This window comes from Callionymus lyra, chromosome 14, assembly GCF_982586985.1.
Source record: "Callionymus lyra chromosome 14, fCalLyr1.hap1.1, whole genome shotgun sequence".
NCBI lineage: Eukaryota > Metazoa > Chordata > Actinopteri > Syngnathiformes > Callionymidae > Callionymus > Callionymus lyra.
In genome coordinates, this window is record NC_141831.1 from 12,824,308 (window position 1) to 12,851,424 (window position 27,117).

At 36.6% G+C, this 27,117-nt stretch overlaps 1 protein-coding gene across 2 annotated transcripts in view; it reads left to right on the forward strand.

Annotated features, from left to right (window-relative positions):
• The window catches only part of LOC148066052 (seizure protein 6 homolog), a 156,709-nt gene that overhangs the window by 59,139 nt on the left and 70,453 nt on the right, over positions 1–27,117 (forward strand). For both annotated transcript variants that reach the window (XM_087806743.1, XM_087806741.1), the window contains exons 2-3: positions 24,493–25,128; positions 26,523–26,644. In XM_087806743.1, the coding sequence (XP_087662869.1) occupies positions 24,493–25,128; positions 26,523–26,644 (758 nt within the window). The remainder of the gene's footprint in view (positions 1–24,492; positions 25,129–26,522; positions 26,645–27,117) is intronic.

Below are 27,117 nucleotides of genomic sequence, written 5' to 3' on the forward strand. Positions count from 1 at the left end.
TAGTAGCCCTCTTTACCCACTTAAAACTCCTCTACTGTATCCTCTGGTCCCCAGTATCTCGCTGGATTTCACTAATGCTTAAGGTGAGGAGAACATAATGTGTAATTGCGTGTCAAAATGTCAATTGTATATAGAAAAAAAAGAATGTACACACAACTTATTAAAATATAAAACATTTAATACTTGATGATGATAAAAAATAAATTATGATATTAATGAAATAATTATAAAAAAAGCGCAGAGGTTAAATGTTTATGCATCTTAATTAAAATCACGCTTACATAGATAAGATTACAGAGCAGAGAAGCAGAATGACTGCACGAATGCTCCTACCCAGGTGCAAAACAAATAGACTCAGGGACTCATTCATTCCTCGGGCTATTAAATTGTAAAATTCTGAGTTCGGGGGCAGGAGTGAAGTGAGAGTATCTGGATGTTCTATGTTAGTCTTTGTATCCTTTGTCTTTGTTGTTTTTCTTTGACCTATGTTCTTTGTCTTTATCTTTAGACTTAGATTGTGTCATCTTGTTCTTTCTCTTTATGTTCTTCTTCTTATTTTATTTTTTATGTATTATTTTTTATTGTTTATGGAAAATTGCTGGCTATTGGAAAAAAACAATAACGTTTTACCTTACCTTACCTTATAACATTTCTGACACAATTTAAAATCCAATAATTGTACAATCATACTACAGATCAAGCCAAATGTCCGAGCTAAACGTCTTCCAATAGCAATAAATAAACAGAAGTGCAAACCGGAAGCGCCTGTGGCCGACTTTCTTTCTACCGTCCCCCCTCGCCCCTCAAACCCCCCGATCCAAGTCCGACCCAGTGTGCTCAGACAAAGCTGTTCTACCGTGCTAAAGTAGGTACGAGTGGCAGCCCATGTCAATCACTGCCAAGCGGTTCAGAGCCTGGCACTGCAAACACCGCTGCAGGCTACGGTGAGAATGTGCCGCGCAATTACTTTATCAGTCTCGCCAGACAATCTCACTGACAAAAGCAAAGAAGATTATCCCATCCATCCTCTCGCAACAAATGCATCGGAACATATTTTCCTGATGAATGCAGGTTTTCTTTGTGAGCGCAAAACATATAGAATGTACCTTCTTTTTTTTTTCTTTTTTTTTCTTTCTCAAGAACACGGTACTTTCGCAGCCCTGTATCTATCAGAGCAGGAAGCAGCATCATCCATCACTGTCACTGTTAATATTGTTTCCCCCGTGCCTCCCAATAGGCAGCTTGTGTTTTGGTTTACAGCGTTTATGTTTTCAGACTTGTGTACTCACAGGCCCTCACCTGGCTTCGCTCTCTGGCATCCCCCTGCCAACACGCATAAAACTAATTTCAACATTACATGCAGGGAGCATATTAAACTGCTCGACTGGTAGACGAGTCTCTTTCTTTTTTTCCTGCCGCCGCTCTATCGTCGTCGCCTCCGGGTTAGAGTAGTGGATTTGTTTGTTTTATTTGGATTATGCTACTGGAATGTGATTTTTAATGATAACGGCGAAAACAGTTATTTTATCGTTTAAAACTTTTGTTCAAGCAAAACATTATTCAATAAATGATGCTCGTAAAAAAACTTTGAAACGTCTATAATTCACGAGTATTTCAGTTAAAATCGATTTATTACGAGATCAAAGCTGTATAAAAACATTTAACAGGAGATTAAGGTTGTAGGAAAATCATTTGTTTCAAGATTAAAGTTGTGCAAAAAATATTTATTAAGAGATTAGATGTTTCGATGTTGCTAACTTTGACGGAGGTTCTTTATTTTAATACGACTTTAATCTCAAGGATAAAAACATTTTCGTACAACTTTGATTTCGTAAGACTTTAATCTCGTAATGAAGTATTTTCTTGTGACTTATACTCGTAATAAATTATTTTCCAAAGACTTCAATTTCGTAATTGAATTTTTTTTGTACGACTTTAATCCGGTAATAAAGTATTTTCCATGACTTTAAACTCGTAAATAAAGTTTTTTTTAAAGCCTTAAATCTCATAATAAAGTATTTTGGTTTGACTTTAATATCATAATAAATCATTGTTTAAAGGCTTCAAAAGGTATTTTCGTAAAACTTTAATCTCATGATAAATTATTTTCTCATGACTTAAAACTCATAAATAAATGATCATCAAAAGCTTTTAATCTCGTAATATATAATTTTGTACAACTTTGATCTCGTTATAATATATATGTTTTGATTTGCTTGGCTCTTATACTATCTTTTTTAAAAGGAAGGAAAAACAAACCTTTACAAACACATCAAAACAATGTTGTTCAAAATGGTTTCTAATCATAAATTGTTTCTTTTATGTTAAACTTGCTTGTTATCATCTCTTCAGATAGTCCTGGAAAAGCTTGAGGTGTTCTGTGAGCTGATTGAAGAAATGAAAGACTTGTATCTTTTGTCCACGGAAATAAAAAACAGAGTTTAAGTAGCAATACTTTTGGTGTAATAAGTCGGTAGTTTATCATTCAGTTAAGTATTTGAACCACAAACTGTGTGAGTTATCAGCACAAAAAATAGTCAAATAGATGTGAATCAATGAAGTGATTCTGTAGTTTCACCCAAAATTCAAATTTTACTCATTTTATTTTTACCATCATAGCGACTAAGGGTTGGAAATGTCTGTCTTTCATGGAATTACAGTTAAAAGTTTTTTTTTCATCACGGTTTTGATGGTATTTGACAAAGACATGTCTCTAGTTCAACACTGTAGAAAACTGACAAGAAACAAAAAAGCTTCCTTCAACTGAGGAAAATCTCTAAACTTTGGAAAATGTTGTCACAGCATGATCCGGAGCTTATAATAAATAAATGCTTTTGTGTCTTCTCGTCTGGACTATTGTAACAGTTTGTTTTAGTATCAAAACAAGAAGGATCTGTCTCGCCTGCAGTTAATACAAAACTCTGCAGCGAGAATTCTGACCAGCTATAGTAGAAGAACTCACATTTCTGCAATCCTTAAATCTCAACAAATGACTTACTTACATACTTACTTAAATCCAGGAAATATTTCTTACCGAGTATGTCGTATATATATGGTTTAAATTGAACAAAAATGTGATACTACTTTAAATAAATATATTTTACTGTAGCCAATAGCAAAACAATTCTATTTCTATATGAAGCAGTTGTTTATTTTTTTTTCTAATGGCACACAGTTTCTTGAGATGATTGTGGATTGATTTGTTTTCCAAGATCAAGTTGTGGCAATTTTAGTAACATGCACAGTGGGAGAACACTGAAGTACTGTGTCACATGTTGCCTAAGTCCAGATTGAAGTATTGAAGGGCTTTGATGGTAAAAAATACATTTTCATACGGCGACGAAACCACGGTCAGGGCCTTCAGCCTTCAAGCGTTCCAACCGTTTCTCTCTAATGCATTTACATGTGGGTCTGAAATCCCTTCTTTTTTTTTTTTTTAAACCCAGAACTTCGAGGTATTCCAGGTTTCAAACTGTGTGGAAACAGGTGGTCGACTGACGACTGTCGAAAGCTAAAACTTGACAGCCGCGGGAGGTTCCACATGTTACAATAGAAAGCCATGCATGTGTAACAAGGAAGAAAAGATTTAAAGCAGCAGCTTTTTTCTTCATATATATATATTGTTGTCGTGGACCTCACATTGATTTCCAACCGCCTGTCACGTTTATGAAAAAATACATCGTCCTTGTTGACTTTTTTCACCTTTTGCTTCAACGATTCTGTTTCTATGGGGTTTTTTTTCTTCGTCTCCTTTACGAAAACATGTGATTCTGACAGTTGTAATCACAGACAAGGACTTTTTTTTTCTTTTCTCAACCGCTCTAACTCCCAACACTTGAATAGACGGAGGTCAAGGTTCACTATTGAAGTCTTTGCATGAACTGACTTCTTCTATAAGTGTACAAATCTCCAGTATACACTTGTGTATTGTGTTTATTAGACAGCTGCCAAAGTACATTTCTCGTAAAAAAAAAAAAAAAGCACTTAATGGTTGAGTGAAGAAAATGGAAAAAAAATAAAAAATAACTGCGGCAGTTTCTTGAAAACAAGATAGCAGAAAATGACGACAACTGTTATATAAAACCAATTAGTGCTCGCATGGAAGTTAAAATTGATTTAATTGCGTGTGATTAGCTTAGCATCTGGTCGTTTTGCCGCGATCCGTCATAAAAGTACCAACTCTATTATGTCTCCGCTTTTTGCATGAAACGATAGCTCCGTGAGTCATGAGTGTGTTTCCGAACTGAAGGGCTCCCCAGTTTACTGGTTCATAAACAAATACAGTAGGTAGAGTTGCGGTTTTCGTACATCACACTGTTTTCATTGAAACTGTCGTATTTTTGTTCCTTGGGACAGTAGACTCGTGGTTACCGCGCCAAGAATAAGGTTGCTGGTTTGCTTTCAGCTCATCCCGACTCTTTGTCTTTTCTCTGCAGAGTTTACTCTGAGTACTCTTGTTTCCTCCCCCAGTCCAAAAAAAACAGAGATGTTAGTGTGTGTGTGAATGGTTGTGTTTCGGCTAATGTGAACATGTTACGTTAGCATTTGGTCGACTAGTCAAGCTTACCTACAACAATACAAGCTTAAAAATGTATAACTAATGGATTGAGAAAAATTTTACGCTTTAACGCTATAAGCGCTAATGTGAACTCGTTAAGTTAGCATTTGGTCGGCTAGTCAAGCTAACCTACAACAACACACGCTTAAAGACTTATCAATAATGGATTGAGACAACAATAACGTTTTAGCGCAATAAGCGCTAATGTGAACTTGGTAAGATAGCATTTGGTCGGCTAGTCAAGCAAACCTACAACAATAAACGCTTTAAGACTCATCACTAATGGATTGAGACAAATTAATGTTTTACCGTATAATCGCTAATGTGAACTTGTTGAATTAGCATATGGTTGGCGAGTCAGGCTAACCTAGAACAAAATACGTGTAAAGACTTATCACTAATGGATTGAGACAAAATTTACGTTTTAATGTTACTAATGCTAATGTGAACTCGTTACGTTAGCATACGTTAGCTAACCTACAACAATACCTGTTTGTAGTGTATTCTACATACCAGTGTTTGATACATTCGTGAAGGATTTTTGGCATCTTTTTACCAATATTGATTCATTGGTAAATAAGTATATTTGTGCTAATATTGTGAATTTCTGTCTACATTGGGCAAGGACCATAAGTTACACGGAGGATCCACCAAATACCCCAAATATTAAAAAAAAGAAGTCATTATTCGTGAAAAATGATGCATGTCCAGTCCAGGTAGCTTTAAAAACGTCACTTCTCTACTGCTGTTTTTTTTGGTGGGCGTTGAAAATACACCATATACTGAATAAAATAGGCCCTAATGATGAATAAAAACGTTTGTGCCAAAAACAGCAACAAGAGAGCCAAACTGGATCTGAGCGGAGATGCTTGACAGCAAGAGAGCAGGAACTTTTGGCCAAGACAAGCTACTCTAAATGTGTTGCTTCGCTTCCAGCCAAAAGAAAAAAAAAACTTCTCGGTTTAAATTAAAAAAAAGACTTTTAAAAAATAGGAGTCTACATGTTTTAATTAGAACAGCGAGCGACTCCAAGAGCACCGAGTGACCCCGAATAGCTATTAACTGGTTTGATCCACTAGACCTTGCGTAGAGTCCTTGCAGCCAGGGATCCCTGCTATAAACTGGATTATTCTATATATGTTATATAAAGCTCTTTATCACAAGATCACGTGAGTCAAATGTAAACGAAGTGCTGATACCAATTAACATACGGAAAATGTTTTCCGCGTCTATCTATAGAAAAGGTTTTCAATCTATTTGTTGAACGTGTTGAAGTAATAGATGAGAAATAACATGTAACGTTAGCATTTGGTCAGCTAGTTAAGCTAACCTACAACTATGAACGCTTTAAGACTCATCACTAATGGATTGAGACAAAATTAATGTTTTAACGCAATAAGCTCTAATGTGAACTTGTTAAATTAGCATTTGGTCGGCTAGTCAAGCTAACCTACAACAACACACACTTAAAGACTAATCTCTAATGGAATGAGACAAAATTAATGTTTTAATGCTATAAACGCTAATGTGAACTTGTTAAATTAGCATATGGTTGGCTAGTCATGCTAACCTACAACAATACACGCTTAAAGACTAATCAATAATTGATTGAGACAAAATTAACGTCTTTATGTTTCGAGCACCAATGTGAATATGTTACGTTAGCATATGGTCGGCTAGTCAAGCTAACCTACTACAATACACGCTTAAAAATGTATCGCTAATGGATTGAGACAAAATGAACATTTTAACGCTAAAGGCGCTAATGTGAACTTGTTAAATTAGCATATGGTCGGCTAGTCAAGCTAACTTACAACAATACACGATTAAAGACTTATCATTAATGTATTTAGACAAAATTAATGTTTTAACGTTACTAGCGCCAATGTGAACTTTTTACATTAGCATTTGGTCGGCTAGTCAAGCTAACATACAACAACACATGCTTAAAGATCACTAATGGATTGAGACGTTGGACACATTTGCGTCAACCACTGCTTAAATAAACTAAATCTAAACCCTGAACAATAACATCCGCACATTAATTGTTTTTTCACGTCCGTTACCGTGCTCCAATCAGAAACTACAACAACCACCTACTTTTTTAGACAAACGTTTTTCCTTCACCCTCAGCTCTTTTCTTAATTGACTACAACGTGGAGTAAATGAGAAGAAAATGAAAAGATAAATTTCCCTAATGGAAGGAAATGAAGTGTGAAAAGACTGATTCCTAGCAGTATTTTTCTGTGATGTAATTTATGGCCTGACGGAAATACAACAATTGGATGTAGAACACCTTGTTCTTTTAGGCAGTTTTTTTGTCCATGAGATATATTTTTTTTTAATCACTTGATGCAAATGATAGATATTCTGATTGTGTTTTCGGAATTAATTGCGCGTCTCTCCTCGAGGATCGTTCGTCTCTGAGGTGGGTTCTGTTTGCAGCCGGCAGGCGATACCGGTCTCGCATATGCTAATAAGTTTGCGGCGTAAGGTCTGTTTTGGCTCGAAAGGTCGAGTCTCACGAGAGCACATTAAGACGCTGTTTGTTTAAATCTGCTCTGAAGGACAAACGCTCAATGAACCGGAACTCCCGTCGCTCTGTAATAAAAAAACGAAAAAAAAAGGGGGAAAAGTTGCGGTTACGCTCAATAAAGTCAAAGATTGAGATTCAGAATCCATCCCTTCTTCTCGTCTGCTTTTCTGTGAGGGGGGGAAAGTAAAGGAAAAAAGGATCTAAATTGCCGTCTGAGCAGTGGGTTTCTCCGACTGTTACTTATTTTCTGTTTATTTGCTTGAAAGGCTTCCAGCCAGTGCGTGCTTAATTGAATTTTCTACATCTTCTTCATGCTACTTTTTTAAATCCATTTCCACTTGTGTGCACCTGTCACACCCACAAACCAAATGAAATTATCAATTCATTAAGCTGACTAATGGACTCATTTATCAGTTTCAGTCCATTATCCCCCGAAGCTATTTCTAATCGCTTCTCTTTCTTAGAGCAACACTACACAGATTTGATTTTTTTTTTTTTTTTTTTTCACTCCTGGGGTTGACTTAATTATACATGTGTCCTCAATGTTTCCATTATCATACTCATCACAGAGGAATGCTAACCCAACCCGAGCCTGAACCTAAACTTGGCTTAACATGGAACTTACGGAGTTGTCGAGGCGCAAAAAGGCGATTCCGTTTGCAAGAACGCTCACAGACGTGGGAAGGAAGAAAAAAAAACACGTCAGCATCCTTCGTGAAAACAATGTTGGAGCAATAATTAAAAAGGATTTTTTTTCCATCTTAGCATTGTCATGACTTTTAAGTTACGATAGTAAGAAATGGTTATTTGTAAAGCGCCTTTCTAGACCAGGGTCACAAACTGCTTGAACAATCAAAAGCAAAACACAGTTAAAATACATTAACAAGTCTAAAAGGCCGAGACAAACACAGGTGTTCCACAAAAAGCCTGCACAAATAAGAAGGTCTTAATATGTTTCTTGAAGGAGTCAGTAGATCATCAAACACAGAGGAAGATCGTTCCAAAGCTGAGGAGCAACAGCCTGGATGGATTTCTCTCCTCTGGTCCTGAACCGTGTGCGAGAAACCATCAGTAGATTCTGATCCACAGACCTCAGAGCCCGAGTTGGGGTGTAAGGCTGGATCAGATAACTGATGGAAGGTCTGACCATGAATAGATCTGAAAGTAAGAACCAGAATTGAATTTAAATTTAAATTAATCCTGAAAGAAGCAGCCAGTGAAGAGTTTTAAGGATCAGGGAAATGTGAGTTATTCTACTAGAGACTGCTCCTTCTTGTTTAGACATGAAAAATGCACGTTTTTTTTCGGAACTATTCATCATGTCGAGGCTTCAATACAAGACAGACGTTACAGACGAGCAGTATGGAGGTATTTGGATGTTTTTAAGTTTGTCTCTTTGGACGAAGATGAATACGAAGACAACTGAGCTCCAGACGCTAAGTTAAAATGAGAAAACATTTTTGTCTATAACTCAGAAAATCAGGCAAGAGCCTGCACGAATAAAACGGTCTTCAGATGTTTTTTTTCAAGTAGTCAGTAGTAGATTCCATCAAACGCAGAGGAAGAGGAAGCTCTGAAAGTAAGAAGCAGAATTTTAAAGTTGATCCTGAAATAAACTGGCATCCAGTGATGAGTATTAAGGATCGGGGAAATGTGAGTTCTTCTACTAGAGCGGGTCAGAATTCTCGCTTTTTTTATTCGTTTTTTATATTGAATGCAGGCGAGACAGCTCCTTCTTGTTAAGACACGAAAATAAACTGTTGCAATAGTCTAAACAAGAAGACACAAACCAGGGATTAAAAGATGTAGATCGTGTTGTGACATCATTTTCCTAAATTTAGACTTTTAACACTTGTCCAATTATGCTGTCTTTGGACGAAGATGACGACGAAGACAACTGAGCTCCAGTCGCTACATTAAAATGAACAAACCTTTTTGCTTATAACTCCTTAAAAGGGAACAGATTACTCTTAACAAAATCCCAACCCTTAGTCGACATGAGGGCGAGTGAAAACTGTGTGAAGTTTAAACCATCACTTTAATGTTCTGTGAATCACTTTGTTGAAGAACATTAAAAAAAAACAGTCTGAATCCCTCACTTGCACTTCTTCTTCCCTCAAGTCAAAAGATTTACTGAAAATGTGCGTCGCTCACTCCCTTATCTCAACAGCCGGAATTCTTCCGATTCAGATATTTTCCTGCAAATCGGACACACTTTTGAGACGAGTCTTTGTACGAGTGTCAAGTCATCCGAAGTCACTGACTCAGTATAATAAACACGATACGTCACCACGAATGGCTGCGATTCAAGACTCGTGTCTCAGGATTAAAATCTTGGGAGGTTGACAGTCTCGCTTTTCTTACCCACGTAATTCCTTTTTTCTCACCTCCCGATGACAACATCCTCGGGGGGACACATCCGTCAACCCCCCCCCCCCCCCCCCATCCTCCAAGTCCACGTGGTGGTCTTCAGGTTGTTGTAAAACAGATCCGCTACGTTTAAAAAAAAATCCAGGGGTCACGGCACCATAAGTGTCATTATGAGTGATTCTGGATCAAGGGTAGTCAGGAGCGGGAAAAAAAAAAACAACAACCTCCTGGAGGAGGCGTTGAAGGGGCCGCGAGTCTGAGCCTGAACGGAAGCTGTCTATTGATTGGCTTGTCTAGTGACTCTCGGTTGTAATAAGGAAATAAAAGCCCCTGGATATCCAGAGATTGATGTCAATCAGCGGCCGCCTCGAGTGTGACTTGTCCCATCTCATTAGCACGCCTTCCATGCACCGAGTGTTCTCTGATGGCTCCATTGATACGCCACCGTCGAGAGGGGAGGGGGGCTCTCGCTTAGGAATCTGAAGGAGGTTGGGGGTGGGAGGGGGGATTCCCTAATGATCGCTCGCTCCGTCATTTTTTTCCACGGCAAAAAAAAAAGAGCGAGCGTCTGTCATGGATGCGCGGGCAATGGTGGGAGCTCATCATCTCGTGTGAATGTCACATATGGCTGTTTAATTAGACTCTTAAATGAAAATTTTTTTTTAAAAGGCCCCGGAACAATCTTTTACACCGACTCACTGGAGCAATTTTTTATCTTTTTTATCTTTTTTAATTCCAAGTTGCTGTGATTAAAACAATGTGCAGGGTTTTTTTTTTTTTCCCAAAGACCTGGGCTTCCTTCTAAATCTCTTTCTTAATGGTTCATCTCAGGCCCATTAAACCAAAAACCTCCCCCAGGACGATAAATTGAATTCCATTGTATTTTTTCCTTGTCTCTCCTCAGGACAGGACGACCGCCATCGCCGGTTCTGTCGCGTTAATTACCACCTTTAATTTATGAATGCGCTCTAATTAGCCGGTGCTTATGTTTTTGCGATTTGATGTAGTTACATATTTATAAGCTCCCAACTGTGCAGTCTGGCAGGAAGCTCTCGGCTATTTTTTTTCAGAGTAGTTTGTCAACTGTAGGAAACGAGAGCGTGTTAGTGTTGGCAATGTTTTTCTGTTGCCACGGTCCAAGTGTCGTTAAAGTTATACAGTCGTAGCGCAATTGAACCATATTTTTTACCATATTTCTTTATCCTGTTTTATATGTCTAATTTTTAGTAAGTATTACAGTATGTATGTGTTTATTAATTCAATGGAATATTAAAAAAGGCTATTTATTATTAACTACATGTGTAAATATGATAATATTTCTTGAATCATTGGGTAAATATTGCATTTTTTATTACCAGTTTTATATGGTCAGATAAAAATAATATCATGAGCCTTAAGCGATACATTGACAGCTGATAATACTGTTTTTTTTTTTTTTAATATACAAATACATACATATCAATTTAGTTGGACCAGTAGATAGTAAAAACTCATTTTATTCAGTTAATTATTCAATTTATATCAGACAATGTTAAAATAAAAAATAAAAAATGGTAAAATAAAGTGAGAAAAGAGCTTTAAAATAAAATAAAATATGAGTGATATGTAGGAAAAGAAGAAGGAACCCAATAGGTATTATAATTAAACTTCTTCTTCATAGAGGAATAAATAAAACCTTTTTTAAAAAAAACATTTTAACACTTGGTTTGTTAATATGATATGTATTACGATTACCATGAGTATTATTTCTTGGCGAAATGTCTCAAATTTTCGATAAAATATTGTAGGTACTTTTTGATGGGATGTTCATCTTCTGAAGCTGCTTTAGATGTATTTTGTTTATATATATATATTTTTCTCATATTAGAAAAATATCTGGTGAAATGAAAAATAAAAAGGGAAAAATAAATGAAGTAATTATGTGATTTGTTGGAATAACCTGATAGGTATTGTAACTAAACTTTTTCTTTGTAGAGAAAGACACTTTTGAAAATATAAAACTATATAAAAAGGTAAAAAGGTGTTTCTTTTTACTATAATAAGTAAAACTATGAGTATTATAACTTAAAAAGAAATGTGTCAAATAATGACTTTTTAATCCCCAGAACATGTGTAGATCGTCTGCTGCCATGTCTGCTGTTGTGTACTCACTAACACGGTTGTGTTGTTACCACCACACATTTGTGCAGATTCTGTCTTTAAATAGTACTAAAAGGTGGACATTTCAAAGTACTCTCAGCCTCAAAGGGAAAAAAAGGTGGTGGGTAAAGAGGGTTAATGCAGGTTGAAGCCTCTTTTTTTTTTATAAAATAGAAATCACAGAAACCCATTATTTTTCATCTTATGTAGGTTTAATAAAACATGGAAAAATGGTGTTTGATGTGCAGTATTTCCCGCTGCGTAACTGTGTAAATGTTTTGCATTTATATTCGTTGTTTACCCTTCTTATCGACCCAGAACGTCCTTCAACACGCGCCACCCTTAATTCACCAGATAAGAAGTTGAATTCGGTGCAAAATTGATCGTAGCTTTTTTTTTTCGTAAAAGCTGAATCAGCGCATCATGCGACGACAACGACGTGCCAGCTCAACCCATTGAAATTTAAATCATCTGGCAGGCAGATGGAATTACCAGTCGCTGTGTTTACCGTGTGAACTTAGCTTCTGTTAACGCTGTAAATTGAATTTGTCATCAAGAACACAGCGTGTTACGATCATTTTCAGATGCCCATGATTTGAGACTTCCATGACATGGCTGGTGGAACGGTTTGCTGGAATACTTCATGAAGGATTTCTGGAAAGAAAAAACCAACAGCAGCTGTTTTTTTTCTTGTTGTTGTCTTCCCACTGTACACATGTGAGCTGCTCCCCAGTGAACGCTCTTAAGATGTTAGCTGTCAGACACTTCTGAAACGTTGCTTAAGATATCTCCGCTAACCTTTTTTTTTTCCTGTGTAACCGCATCACAAAAAAAACACAATTCTCTGCCGGTTAGCCCTTGATGAGAGGAACTATTTTTGGACGTACAGCCGACTGTTTATTTTTGGAGCCTGACAAAAAAAAAATAGTCCATTGTAGGAATAATTAACGACGTGCGAAAGCAGACTTGACGCGTTGACAAAAGTGGCTGATGTCACGTCTTTTTCGGCTAATTATACACACTCAAAATAACTGGATCGTGTTTCCGATTGTCTTTTATTCCGGACAGATGTGATGCATCACTTTTCTTTTGTCTATTATACTGGTTCAATCTTGCTGAAAAAATAAATGGAGTATAAATTTGTATGGGATTTGGATTTATCTTGTGATACCAGTGCCAAATTGGAACCTTTAAAACATTCCAAAACGAAATTTAAACTGGTTTTAAATATTTTTTGTAACAAAATAAAATGTTATACCATTCCCATTGCAACACAATGTGTCTGAATGATGGTATGATGTTATTGCTTTAAGGCTGTTGAAATCTGTCAAAAATACATCTAATTTGGGAGCATAATCATGTTTGCGTGAGATTGTGTACATAAGGGTCTTTGCCAGTCAAGTTCTGATGCGGAGTGCAAAAAAAATGACCATATTTAAAATATATACATTTAGACAAAAACATTTCAGGGCAAAACTGAAATCAGGCATGAAAATCTGCATTAGTTTTTGGTCTGGTTGCCATAGATTCTGTCAGAACTAGTGCCATTTTAGTATCAACCGTTAGTACCCTAAATAAGGTTTGGGTATCGGTACCGAAATTGATATCGGTACCTTCACTTTGATACTGGTTCCTGAATGATACCTTTTATTATATACCAATTTTATGATATCAATTCTTACATAAAAACGAAAAATGCCATTATTCACAGTACAAATCTTGAGAAAAAATATCCAGCTTTGGTAGATTTCCACTTGAAGTCATTTTCTTATATATAAAAAAAAAAGACAAATAATTTTAAGAGCAAGTTAACAAATCAATCAGATGTTTACTGCCTTTGTCACTTCAAAAAAATTCCACACATTATCAAGTTTTTATGCAACAAAACAATGATGCATCGATACTTGGTACTACAGAAGTATTTTCGGTTAATTCCTCAAAACAAACGTAGTTGGATAAGCAGCTCTTATTATTAAAAGTGTGGTTCAAAGATGAAAGTGTATCTAACCAGCAAAAGCTTCAAATGTCATTTCACACAATTATTATATAGTTATGGTCAAATGTTATCACTTATGCTGATGATACCCTGCTTTTATTATATCTCAGCACATTGTTTTAGAAAGAAAAAATTATATTAAAAAGTTGCTTATAGCAATCTAGAAAATCTTCATTTCTATCTATGACTATTATTTGGTCAGCCTGAAATGTAAAAAAATGTTTCTTACCAGACTTTGGTACTTTTTTCGCTGTAAACAACCAATTAAGGCTCAGAAATGAGCCCAGTCTGGTAGCAGAGCTCGCTCTGTAATCACCACTGTGAGGTCTCCAACCTGTACGTATTGATTCGGCATCGATCTGTGTTTGAGAAACTCTGCCTTAACCCAGTTCTCAATTTTCACTCCACGCTCGGACTCAATATTCTGACCCGAGGACACTCGCACGAGAAGACCACACCACCTACAGACGGGACGGTTGAACGCCGGCGAAGAGTAAAAAAAAAAAAAAAAAGGGATGGCCAACCCCAGAGTCCGAGCCGGTCTTATTTATTTTTCATTTGCTTTACCTGCAGGTTACACAAACTGTAAAGTTGCTCATGAATATTCTACAGAAATATCACTTTTACTATCTCGCACACTGGAGTGTTGACGGGCAGAACATGCATAAATAGGTGAATATATATTAACAGATGGAATTTAAGATAACATTTTTTTTTTTATTGCTAGTTTTTGTTTATTTATCAAGTTGTTAAAGGGCAACTAAAGTGCATCTTCAACTCTCCTGACTCACATGTTTTAAATGTTGAAGTCTTCCTCTCCAAGATGCAGTAGGTCCTTCATCATGACCATGTTTTGAACGTATTACTTTATAAAGTTCTCCCCCCGACTGAAATCTCGGCGAACGAGAGGTTACGAGAGCAGAGAGTTTATTACGACGTAATAATGGCTTCCCTCCTCCTCCAGGGAGCGCCAACACACCTCGCTTTGTTTATACAACCAGTCCCTTGTAGGTGGAGACTTTCGGGATCCATGACGCGCGGTGACAAACCTCAATGTCTGACTAACCACGGCAAAGTGGGTGTGGTTATGGTAAACAAGATTTCTTATGGAAAACCCAGTATTTTCAGTGGGCGGGGCTTAAGATAATTTTCTAATGTAAATATTTCAATGACAAGAGAGTTTTGTACAAACAGACACATTCTGATGATACAATAGAGTCCAGCATCTATTTAAGACTTAAGATAAACTCATGAGTTTCTCTGGAGATGTTTAAAACATTATTTATTGCCATTTCGTTTGACTTCACTTAAAAAATATGCTTCATGGGTTCCATGAAGCATATTTTTCAAATTTATAATACACCAGACCCCAAAATGTCTCACAATCAATCATACAAAAGGGCCAAAGTCTTTCAACAGTTAATGGTTAAGTCAGTTTTACTACAAACTATGAACTAGATCACTTACAATCTCCATTCATTTCCGGACCTATGATAAGATGCTGTTCCACAAGCTTTTTTTTAGGCTTGTGTCAGTGTTTCTGTTGGATACTTATTTTGTTGTTTTACAGCCAAAAGATTTTCATATTTGTACAAAAAAAATGTATATGCTAACATGAACCATTTATAGATAAAGTGGAGTCTAAACGTGACTATGTCTATCCTGGTTTAAATCATGTGATCAACAATATGTATATTCAGCAAACTGTCTTAAACTTAAACTGTCTTTGTTTTTTCTTTTTGATCCATGTTCTTTATCTATAGACTTAGATTATATCATTCTTTCTCTTTATTTCTCTTTGTTCTTGTTCTTATTTTATTTTTATTTTTATGAATAATTGCTGTATTGCTGTGTCTAATAGGAAAAAAACAATTTCTCAATAAAGTTCTACCTAACCTAACCTAAACAGGAAGTTTGATTATGATTGTCTTTTCTTCAATAGCAGTTTTGTCCCTTAGATTATCCTATAGAATCTTTAGAGATAATTCACTCGGAAAAAAAAACAAAACTTTAATTTCCAGCTGATCATCCGAGCGGGCCACATGAAATGACTTGCCGGGTCAATTGTTTTACACATTTCTTAACTGGTATCGCTGTCAAAGTTTGAGTTGTCGCCTTTCTTTACCGGCGGCGCGTAATTTTGGTCCATGGGATAAAGAAGTGATCGTAGTGAAAACATTGTGTCATCATTTCTTTAGAAAAACGTGCTAGCTAGCTTAGCATAGACTATATGAAAGGACGTAACAATACAGTCGACTCTTAACTCACTGTATTAACCAGAGTACCCGTTTGAATACAGTGTGTATAATGTGGGTTGCATACTTGTGTACTTGAAGCGAGAGACCTCCCATTCCTTACTCTTTTGAGTGTCGGGACATGTCAGCCACACTTATTCGCCTTTACAGCGCGGCTCTGGCAGCTCTTGATGTGACAGAATAAGGCTAGAAGGAAATGTTTCGCCTCCGTCTCAGAACATCAAAAAGGTCTTTGACTTGCTTATGTTGCCAAGAAAGATTAACGCGCGGTTGTCACTGGTGACAGTCGGAATCGGGTTTTGATTGTCGGTTTTCCTTCAAACGGGCAGAACAAACTTTCCCGCACACAAGCCACTCTGAAGTCAATGTGAACACATTATCTTCACCACTTGACGAAAAATAATGAGTTTTTCTGTTTGTTTGAGGGCGTGTTGTTCATCCCGACACCAAGTCAGTTTTTCCATTAAAAGATACGCACAGTGGATGGTACAAGTTAGAGGCTAATACTGTGTTGTCAATTAAAGTGATTTTCTATAATAACACTTCATGTTGACATCATATTATTGCTAAAGGCAGTGACTAGTACATAAATACAATTAAACAAATGTTTAATATATAAGCTAGCGGGTGGTAAACATTACCTTTGTATTTTCATACATAGTTGTGCATATGTTTTAGTAAGCATAAACTGTTTATTTGGGGGATTTATACATTTATATATATATACATATAGAAGATTGTTCCAAAGCTTAGGAACAACAGCCTGGAAGTATTTCTCTCTTCTGGTCTGGAAGCGTTTTCAGGAACCATCAGTAGATTCCGATCCACAGACCTCAGAGCCCGAGCTGGGGTGTAAGGCTGGATCAGATCACTGATGGAAGTTCTGACCATGAATAGCTATGAAAGTAAGAATCAGAATTTTAAAATTGATCCTGAAAGAAACTGGCAGCCAGTGAAGTGTTTTAAGGATCAGGGAAATGTGAGTTATTCTACTAGAGCGGCTCAGAATTTGAGCTGCAGAATTTTGTATTAACAGCAGGTGAGACAGCTCATATTTGGGTAACTTTATTTTTAAAAAGGTCACACGTAAAATCATGAAAACATTCAAAAGAGATTTAAAACATTTTTAAGGCTTTTAAAAAAAAGTTTAGTCTGTTTATAGTATATATTTAAGGTAATTTATAATAATATAAGTGTTATAAGTGGTGGATGAAGAGCATTACGTAGGAAGATTGTATTGTAATAACAAATTACATAATATTATTTACTGAAGTTTTTTAATCTTAACAAATACAGAGTCATTTGTGGTTACAATTTAATTACTAGTTACCTAATAGTACATCCGAAAAAATAAGCTCAAACAGTGTGAGTTGGTGTTAAAATTTTTACTACAAATTACATCATTTTACTTTTGAACAAAATGTTTATATCAACAGTATGCAGTGTGATTCGGTGTTTGAATGTAATTACAAATACAATTTTACATACTCAAAAGTTGTTCATATCAACAATATGCAGTGTTATTTGGTGTTAGAATGTAATTACAAATGACATCATTTTACTTTCGAAAATATGTTTATATCATCGGTATGCAGTATGATTTGGTGTTAAAATGTAATTTCAAATGACAAAATTTTACTTCCGAAAATATGTTTGTATCACTGGAATGCAGTGTGATTTGGTGTTACAATGTCATTACAAATACAGTAGTAAGTACTAAATACAGTGTTACTGTTAAAGTGCTTGTAGTAGTGATGAGTTGAAAATGTCTCATGATACAGTGCTTTTAGTAAAGACACTGTATCGTGATACATTTATTTATAAAGACAACTAGATAGCACTCTCTGCTTTATAATCTTTAATTCTGATCTACTTGTTTCAATAAATCCCAGGACAGTATTCAAAAGAGGGCCATCTAGTGGCCTTTCAAATAAAGAAAATAAATCATGATACACATGAGGCATCATCACTAGCTTGTAATAAGTTGACACGTTGAAGTGTTTTCTAGCTTTAAGACAGCGTTTATTGACTCGGCTGGTTCTTGTGTAAAAATATTTCTTCCTCTCCAAATGAGCAGATTTATTTACAGTGTTTTGTCACATAAATCTTGTTTGCATTTATTTACATCATTTGTACACGGATCATTGTCTAAGCACTTCCCTAATGAGAACGCTGTGCGCTCTGTTTGTCACAGGATTGTTTGTCATCTTGTAAATATGTTGAAGCGAATCCTGGACACATTCATGACTTTTTTATTTATTTTTAACTGAGGCGCTACCTTGGTGGAAAATGGATTTGAATCCATAGCTGTCGGCCGTGAATTCTTTCACCACATCGATCGATAGACCTCTAGTGAAACTTCTTCCTTCTTTCATCCATTAAAAAGAAAAAGAAAAAAAGGGTTTGACATTGAACGGTAAACAAATTAAATTCACTTGCGTTTGCTAACATTACCTATGGAACCCCGCCATAGATCTTCTAGAATCTCTTTTAAAGAAGACTTTGAATTTAGGTTATTTGAATATATGTTTTCACGAACAGGTGTTCTTTCTTTGACTTCTTTTTTCTCTTAAAAGAACCAACAAAAAGTCCAACAGATTGGCAAGAGTGCCCGACAGGCTACTAGCGTTAGCATGGAGCTTGTATCCCATTAAACTTTTCGTTCTGTGGTTTGTTGTTGTCGAACAGCTGCTGTCCTGCTACAGTGGACATTTAAAAACAAGGTTGTTTGCTTTTTATTGACCTTCAGACATGTCCCGGACAAACACGACTCCCTTCTGAATTGCGAGGCTAAAGTGGACGCTATGACTATTTGGTCTGGAATGACGGCAGGTGTTGCCAAGTTATTTTTGGTGATGATATGATGCTAACCTTGTGTGTTTATATTTGTCTTGAACTGTTGTTTTCTCAAGTTGCTTTTAGTAGCACTGAGATCTAAACTGTTTTTGGTGGGAGTTTTGTGTTGCAAAATAAAGAAAATACAGTTAAAAAATGTTGGTATGCGTTTCCCATTTTACATTGTTGTCTTGATTTTTTTTTCATTTTGTTGTCAATGTTCTTAAAATGCCTCAATATTTTTGTAATTGTAAGTATTTATCACACCGAAAACTAAATAGTCTAATATATATCTGTATATACTACCTGATGTACCTGGCTTTAGTCACTTTAATAAGCAACAAACCGTGAAAAGTATTTTAAATTTAAAGTGCAATGGCCATGTTTTAATATATACAACTATAAATATATACAATTTATTAATCCAAATTTAGCTTCAACAGAATAATTCATGAAGATATTTTCACATCAGAAGTAAAAAAAAGATGAAATGATTGGATTTTGAATATTTTGTAATGTAATTTGAGGTTTTATTGCACTTTCGTATTTTCAATCCTACAGTCAAATATTTTTGCTTATGATTATGATTTCATTTATGATAAGGAATACTGGAAGAAACAGTTGAGCAACTGAGACAGCACATACCTCTGCCAAGGAGCACATTTCAATTCACAAAAGAAGAAAACAAAAAAAAATTAAACAATGAATTGACTGTAGCCTCTCGTCCTCAGTCATCGTCCTGACCTTGCAGGGTTAAATTTTCGCTTTAATCCCGGGCGACGTAATGACTACTGCCATCAAGTGGACAGAAGGCTAATTGAAACAGCAATTGCAAGTTATATTTCCAAAAAATATAATTGTATTTTAAAGACACTTTATTGAACTATAAATAAAATAAATCACACATAATAGTACTTTCTTTAAGACAAAACACTCTTTGAAACAGTCAAGCACTGAGAGAGCACATACCTCTGCCAAGGAGGTAATTTCTAATCGAACTTGCAAACAAGAGAATATATGAAATAAAATGAAAAATATTATTTAACAATGAATTCACTGTATCCTCTTGTCCTCAGTCATCACCCGGATCTTGACAATATGTTTCTCTAATCAACTAATTCAAAGAAACTAGGCATAATTTTCAAATCGTATCATAACACAGTGTCTTCACTTCAACTGTTTCATGAAACCACATCAACCCATCACTAGTACATAATCAACATGGAAAAAAAAAAACCTCCCAAAATTCCCACATTTAACTTTTCTTCAAACAAAATTCCGAGCCCACTTCACCCGCACGTATGCGACGCTACTCATATCCTGCCCGGCGCCAACATCATCCCTCTTCCTTGTCGGCGTGAAATGTGCGCTGACAGATTCTTCCCTCATTAGGACGAACTGTCAGCCAATATGAAAGCCAATTAGCCCGTCAAATCCAAGAGGCATTGTTTCATGTGACATGTACGTCGTGCATGTAACGGGATTAACTCTTGTTTTCTTTTCAAATGTTTTGTTTCGGGGGCAATTTCTACATTGAATTCTGTATACAAATATTTTAAGCTCTTTTTTTTCTATTCAATAGGTATCTATTTTTTGGCAATGACGTCATCGTAGTGTCTTAAAATGACTGTAAATCAACCTTAGTGTCCGAAGCAAGTCAGTATTTCCTGCACCTTTTAATCTTAAGAAGCTGCCAAGTCAAATAGTAAAAAAAAAGAACAACTCAGCAGAAAAAAAAAAATCCAAGAGAAGAAAACAGAGGAAAAGCAATCCCTAAAAAGGCTTCATAAATCAGTCAAAATCTTCATTGATGCTCCAGAATTTACGGTCAAAGTGTTGGCTCAGCGGGGGATAGTGGAGAACCACAAGATCAGCGTCTTGTCAAAGCGGCTACTCTCGGAAGATTTACCGATTCCCTTTGTGTTACCAAAAAACCCTTAAAAGTTTTTCATTTTTTTCCCATCATGAAACCATGACAAAATAAAATATGGAAATCCGGATTCACCGCCAGATAGTCGTGGAAAATGACTTTCATTGGTTCTTCTGGGGCGACTTTAATACGGTGCAGTTTAATCAGTCGCTCTGAGAAAAGCTCTAGAAAAGTCAGAGCCCAGATTCTTCTATTTAATATCTCTTCTTTTCACAGCACGGGTTGGATTAATCCCTGTTTAAATTTTCAGCACGTATTGAACGCCAGAGATGAAGGAGGTTGATGGTTGGATTTGTGTTTAATGGCCTGCACGTTTAATTGCTTGTCTTCAGGAAATCTGATTAGCAGCACCGGCAACGTTGTTTGGATTTCTGTTATAATTTAACGTTTAAAAACTGGCTTTTTCCCAGAACTCTTTTGGTTATATTCTTAATTCCTCCCCTGGAATTGAAACAATTCATTTTAATTGAATTTACATCACATTTAATACGTATTAAATGAGGATGATTTCCACGATTTCAGCTCTTTTTGTTATACAAAAGGGGGGGAAAGGGGGGGCAAAAGACACCCATGAAAATTGAAATACATCCAATTTTAATAAAACTTAAACCATTTGTATAACATACTAAGTAAGAAATATTTACAGAATTTCTCTTGTCCATTTGTTTAATGTTAGGGGGTAAAAAGGGGGGCAGAAGACCCCCATGAAAATTCTAATGCATCCAATTTTGATGAGGTTTGAACTATTTGTATTATGTTCTATTACAAAGTATTATTTTATCAGAATCTCTGGTCCCTTTGTTTATTGTAAGGGGAGGAAAGGGGGGCAGAAGACCCCAAGTTAAATTTAAACCGTTATATTTACATTCATTTAACACCATTTTCAAATCCATATTAATAAAGAAAGGGGGGCAGAAGATGAAAATTGAAACACATCCAATTTTGATGTAATTTGAACCATTTGTAATAAAAAATACTACTAAAATAAGAAATATTTTCAGGATTTATAGTCCTTTTGTTTATTATTAGGGGATTGAAAGGGGGGGCAGAAGACCCCAATGATACTTCAAATACGTCAACATTTTATTACATTTTAACCATTTGTAATAAAAAATACTACAAAACAAGAAATATTTCCAGGATTTATGGTCCTTTTGTTTATTATTAGGGGATTGAAAGGCATCAAATAGGTTACACTTTATTCAAGTTTACAACATATAATAGCTTAAAGTCCAATTAATTTTAAACAATGTTTAATATAAAATAAATATCATTTTATTAAATATGCATAATTTCAGCTCCTTTTGGATCTTTAAGGGGGCATAAATGGGGGCAGAAGACCACTATGACGATTGTAGTACGTCCAATTTTGATAACTTTATAATCATATGTACTGTATTACATGCCAACTAAGAAATAATTCGGAAAATAATATAAATAATGTTTGTTTTCAAATTATTATTTTTTATAATCTTTGTCAATTCCATTTTTTCCCATAACCAATAAAAAATCTATTATGTTGATCTTTGCTCCTACAGAGGAAAAGCCATTTCTATCTCACTATTTACTGTACAGATCGTGTCCATTGGTAGCAGTGAGCGTCTGTTCATCTTCAGAGGCGTTTAATTTGAAATCGCAAGAGCATTGGGGCTCAGCAGGTGGGGGGTGGGAGGGGGGGGGGGTCCGAATCCGCCGCCTGTGGGCCCGGGGATTTGTCGAAACGGTCGCTCTCTCCGAGTTGCCACTCATCACCGCTGGTGTTAATCCATAACAACCGGGGACAATCTTCTTCTCTATGGAAATGGTCTTGACAAGACACTTTTTGAACCTTTTGAGAACCACCGACAGACAATATGTACGGGAGAGATTATCTGCTGTGGCCTAAAAGTGTCGTGCAATTATCTTGATATTATCACATCATCAGCATAAAAGAATGATGCCCCCCCCCCGACCCCCCTGGAGCCAAACTTGCCACTGCATCCGTGGATTATAAACAAATTGAAATGTCTTGGGAACATGAAGAAGAGGACGAGAAATCTCCTCATTCACATCCGTGGTTATAGTTATTAATATTCATACGGCTGCCGTCCTCGTGAATACGAGTCTCAGATCAGTTTCGTGGCAGTGTGACGGAGACTAACCTTGTAGTGATTTGCATCGCTTCATCTTTTGTCAACAAGTGGGATGAAGTTGATTCTACTCTCTCCAGTCAGGAGCTATTATGTACTTTCGCTCTCCAGAAAAAGAAAGAAAAAAAGGTTATGAATAAAAAAAAAAAACCTTGACCAGGCCTTGACAATCAATCAAAACTGTATTCACTCTTCGTGCTTTGAAAGAAAAATACCGGTGGAAATGAAAAATACTATTGACATTGGATCAAAAGTTTAAAAAAAAGAAGAAGAATTCAACAACAGTACAGTACTATGGGTAGACAGGATGGTACAGTGAGCCTATAGAACAGACAAACAACAAAAAACTTGGATGATATAATACGAGTATGAAAAATATATAAAGTATATTCATTCGACTAAGTTATGCATTCGTTATTTAATCAATTAATAATGAACATGTTACATGTTTATTATATTGTGTATATTTTGAGTACTGCATCTTGTTTGAACATGTCTTCATAAATATTTAATATTATTTTGTAATTAAAAATGAGGGGGTGGATGATAAAATCAGTTCAAGGGTTGTTTTTTTAATGAATGAATTTTATCCAAATTTGATCTAGATCTTGTCTTTAAATGTTTTGAGTAATTTAATTGGGGTTTCGCCCTGAATTAAGGGAAAGTTTTATTAAATTATACGTCCATGAGGTCACATTTTTCAGAGGGGAATTCTGTTCCATTTTAGCTATACAATAAAGTTCATGTTTGATGAAGGAAATTATGAAAATAATTATATAAATGAATTCTTAACCAGAACAATAATGGACAGCAAATGTACGTCACTTATACATTTAATATCTGTTATTCTACTATAATAAGTAGTTCTCATAGTTAGAATCTGGTACATTTTCAGTATCATTTCTATTTAATATGCCTAAAATGTTATTTTTAGTAACTACCGCAGAGCTGTGTGTATTGCCAAGAATCTGGTGATACGATACGTATCATGATACAATACATTAAGGACATATTTGTAGTATTGTCGAGTACTTGACTCTGGTGTTACAGAATTGACAGACTAAGTGACTCTTGACAAAGTCGTAACTGCTTTCATTCGTTTTGAAACCAAAATATGCTGGAGTCGAATGTATCCTCTCGTCCTCAGTCATCGGCAATATTGTAATGGGTTTTTTGTTGTGGAGGACATAATGACTGCTGCCATCTAGTGGCTGGAATTGAATTGCAACACAAAAAAATTGTGAATATTTGCACGTCAAAAAAATTGAATTATATCTTTTTTACACACACTTTATAGAAAAAGAAACCTTAAAAAACTATGGTAACACATAGAACATTTGCTTGAGTTTGATTTGCAAGCAAAATTTGATTGTGTTTTCTTACACCCCTACTACTGACCCAAATTCTGGAAACCTATAGATGATACAGGTTCAGTGTTGTCGTACTACCCCGAAACATTTTTCAAATCTCGTTCTTAAAAAACTAAAAATATGAGAAATACTTTAACTGAATATTTGGTTGAGACTTCAACACTGTTGGATGTGGAATTGATGAATGTAACAGGGTATATTTTATTGTAAACGAACGTGTCATATGTGTATCTTTGAATATTTATTCATGAATATTTAAAACTCAAACCCGCAACATTGTCCATACAAAAAAGCAGACTTTCCTGCAACTCTATTAAGAAGTTTTCAAACGCTACGAAGAAAATAAGTGAATGATATTCATTTTTATCTCTCAGGTGTACACAACGGCGTCAACGGGAACCCTCTGGACGCCGACAGCGACCTCTACACACACTTCCCCACACACGACCCGGAGAGAGACGTCCACGTCGTGACCACAGGCTCGCCGATGCACGGCCAGGACCACCGGCCCGTCTTTCAAGGCTTCCTGCTCCACGAGCAGCTCCTCACCAGGGACTTCGAAGGGGACCAGCACTTTTTCAGGAAGGACTCCCTCGCCCCTTATCCCACCATGCCGGGTTCCCCGTCCGAGTCCGACATGGGGGATCCCGTCACTCACCTGGTGCCCCACGAGGACGCCCCGGCCTTCTCCGACATCGCCACCACGGCGACGGCGGCCGCCACCGCTTCCCCGGCAAAGCTGTCGCGCACCGCCGCGCCGCCCACGTTCTCGAAGGACGCCACCCGATCAGCGGATAAGATAGAGCCCACCACGCAGACCCTCACGACCCACGTGACGCCCGTCAATGTCGGCGGGGCCGTGCGGAGTCAGAAGGCGCCGGGGATGTCTTCCGTCACGCCGCCCGCCGTGAAGAACGAGAAGAAGAACGCCATGAACCCGCAGAAGCAGGCGAGCACGACGTCGACCCTGATCACCACGACGACTACCATCACGACGGTCCAGTCGTCCGGTGAGTTTTTTACGCCTAAAGAATTGATCTTGTGAAAGACATACTTTCAGTTTAAAGTAAGTAAGTAAGTAAGTAATATTTATTTATATAGCGCTTTTCCAGACCAGGGTCACAAAGCGCTTTATCAATCGAAACAATACTCAAAAAAGTATATACTTTAAAGGTCAAGATAATACTCAGAACAACACAGGAGTTCCAGAAAATCAAGGAAAAGCTTGAACAAATAAAAACGTCTTAAGATGTTTCTTAAAAGAGTCAGTAGATCCATCAAGCGCAAAGAGAGAGGAAGATTGTTCTAAAGCTTAGGAGCGACAGCCTGGAAGGATTTCTCTCCTCTAGTCCTGAGCCGTGTGCGAGGAACCATAAGTAGATTCTGATCCACAGACCTCAGAGCCCGAGCTGGGGTGTAAGGCTGGATCAGATCAGTGATGTAAGGAGGAGCCTGACAATGAATAGTTAATAAGCTAGCGGGTGGTAAACATTATCTTTGTATTTTCATACATAGTTGTGCATATGTTTTAGTAAGCATAAACTGTTTATTTGGGGGATTTATACATCTATATATAAATATAGAAGGTTGTTCCAAAGCTTAGGAACAACAGCCTGGAAGGATTTCTCTCTTCTGGTCTGGAAGCGTTTTCAGGAACCATCAGTAGATTCTGATCCACAGACCTCAGAGCCCGAGCTGGGGTGTAAGGCTGGATCAGATCACTGATGGAAGTTCTGACCATGAATAGATCTGAAAGTAAGAACCAGAATTTTAAAGTTGATCCTGAAAGAAAACTGGCAGCCAGTGAAGAGTTTTAAGGATCAGAGAAATGTGAGTTCTTCTACTAGAGCGGGTCAGAATTCTCGCTGCCGAGTTCTGAATCAACTGCAGGCGAGACAGATCCTTCTTGTTAAGACATGAAAACAAACGGTTACAATAGTCCAGACGAGAAGAAACAAACGCATGGATTACAAGCTCCAGATCATGTTGTGACAACATTTTCCTAAGTTTAGAGATTTTTCTCAGTTGAAGGAAACAGTTTCTGGTCAGTTTTCTGCAGTTTTGAACAAGAGACATGTCTTTATCAAATACGACACCCAGGTTTCTCAGGCTCAGTTTGACAGACTGACCGAAGTCACCCAAGTACTGACTAATAAGTCATACGCAGGTTAAATTTAGATCCCAAAAAAAAAAAAGAGTTTCCGGTCAAAAAAACAATGCGACTCCCAGAGATTCCTGTGTCGTGCCACCAAGAGCTGACAAGCCAGATGAGCAGTGTTAGAGAGGAAATCTGCAGAGATAGTTAGAGGGTTGTGTAGCCACCGAGACACAGGTGGGCTGTCAGAAAGATCAGTGGTCCAAAGAAAAAAGGGAATTACTTCTTCTTTTTCTCTCTCTCCTACAGAGCCGTGCAGTCTGAATTTCACCGACCCGGAGGGTAACATTGAAATCCTGCAGCAACTTGACTCTGGAATAGAGTGCAACTACCTGGTGACGGTCTACCTGGGATATGGCATTGAAGTTCAGGTCGGAGCTTAAAAAAAAAATTGTTTCCCTTTTTTTTTTTGTTGGTTGTTGTCGATGATTTACGAGTGCTGCTCTGGAAAGCATCTTCTGTGTTTGAGTGTCTTTTATATACCACATATACAGGAGGTCCTAAACTTCAAATTAAAATAAAATAACGGAAAAAAAAGCTATTGATATTAAAAATAACTAAAATCATGACAAAACAAATGTATGTTATACCATTTATATTCAGATATAAAACAGTATTTTTTGGGTCTATTTTTTACTATTTGAATTATTTTCTTTAATATTTATACTTTTATATAGATTAATTCTATGCAATATTTAAAACATTATTTATTTATTCTGTTTAAATTGTATTGCACTATTTTTTAACTTATTATTAATATTTATATTTATACTTTTTATTTATATACAATCACCCTATGCTGTGTTTTTTAACGGTTGCCAAGCAACGAAATGAAGTGAAATGA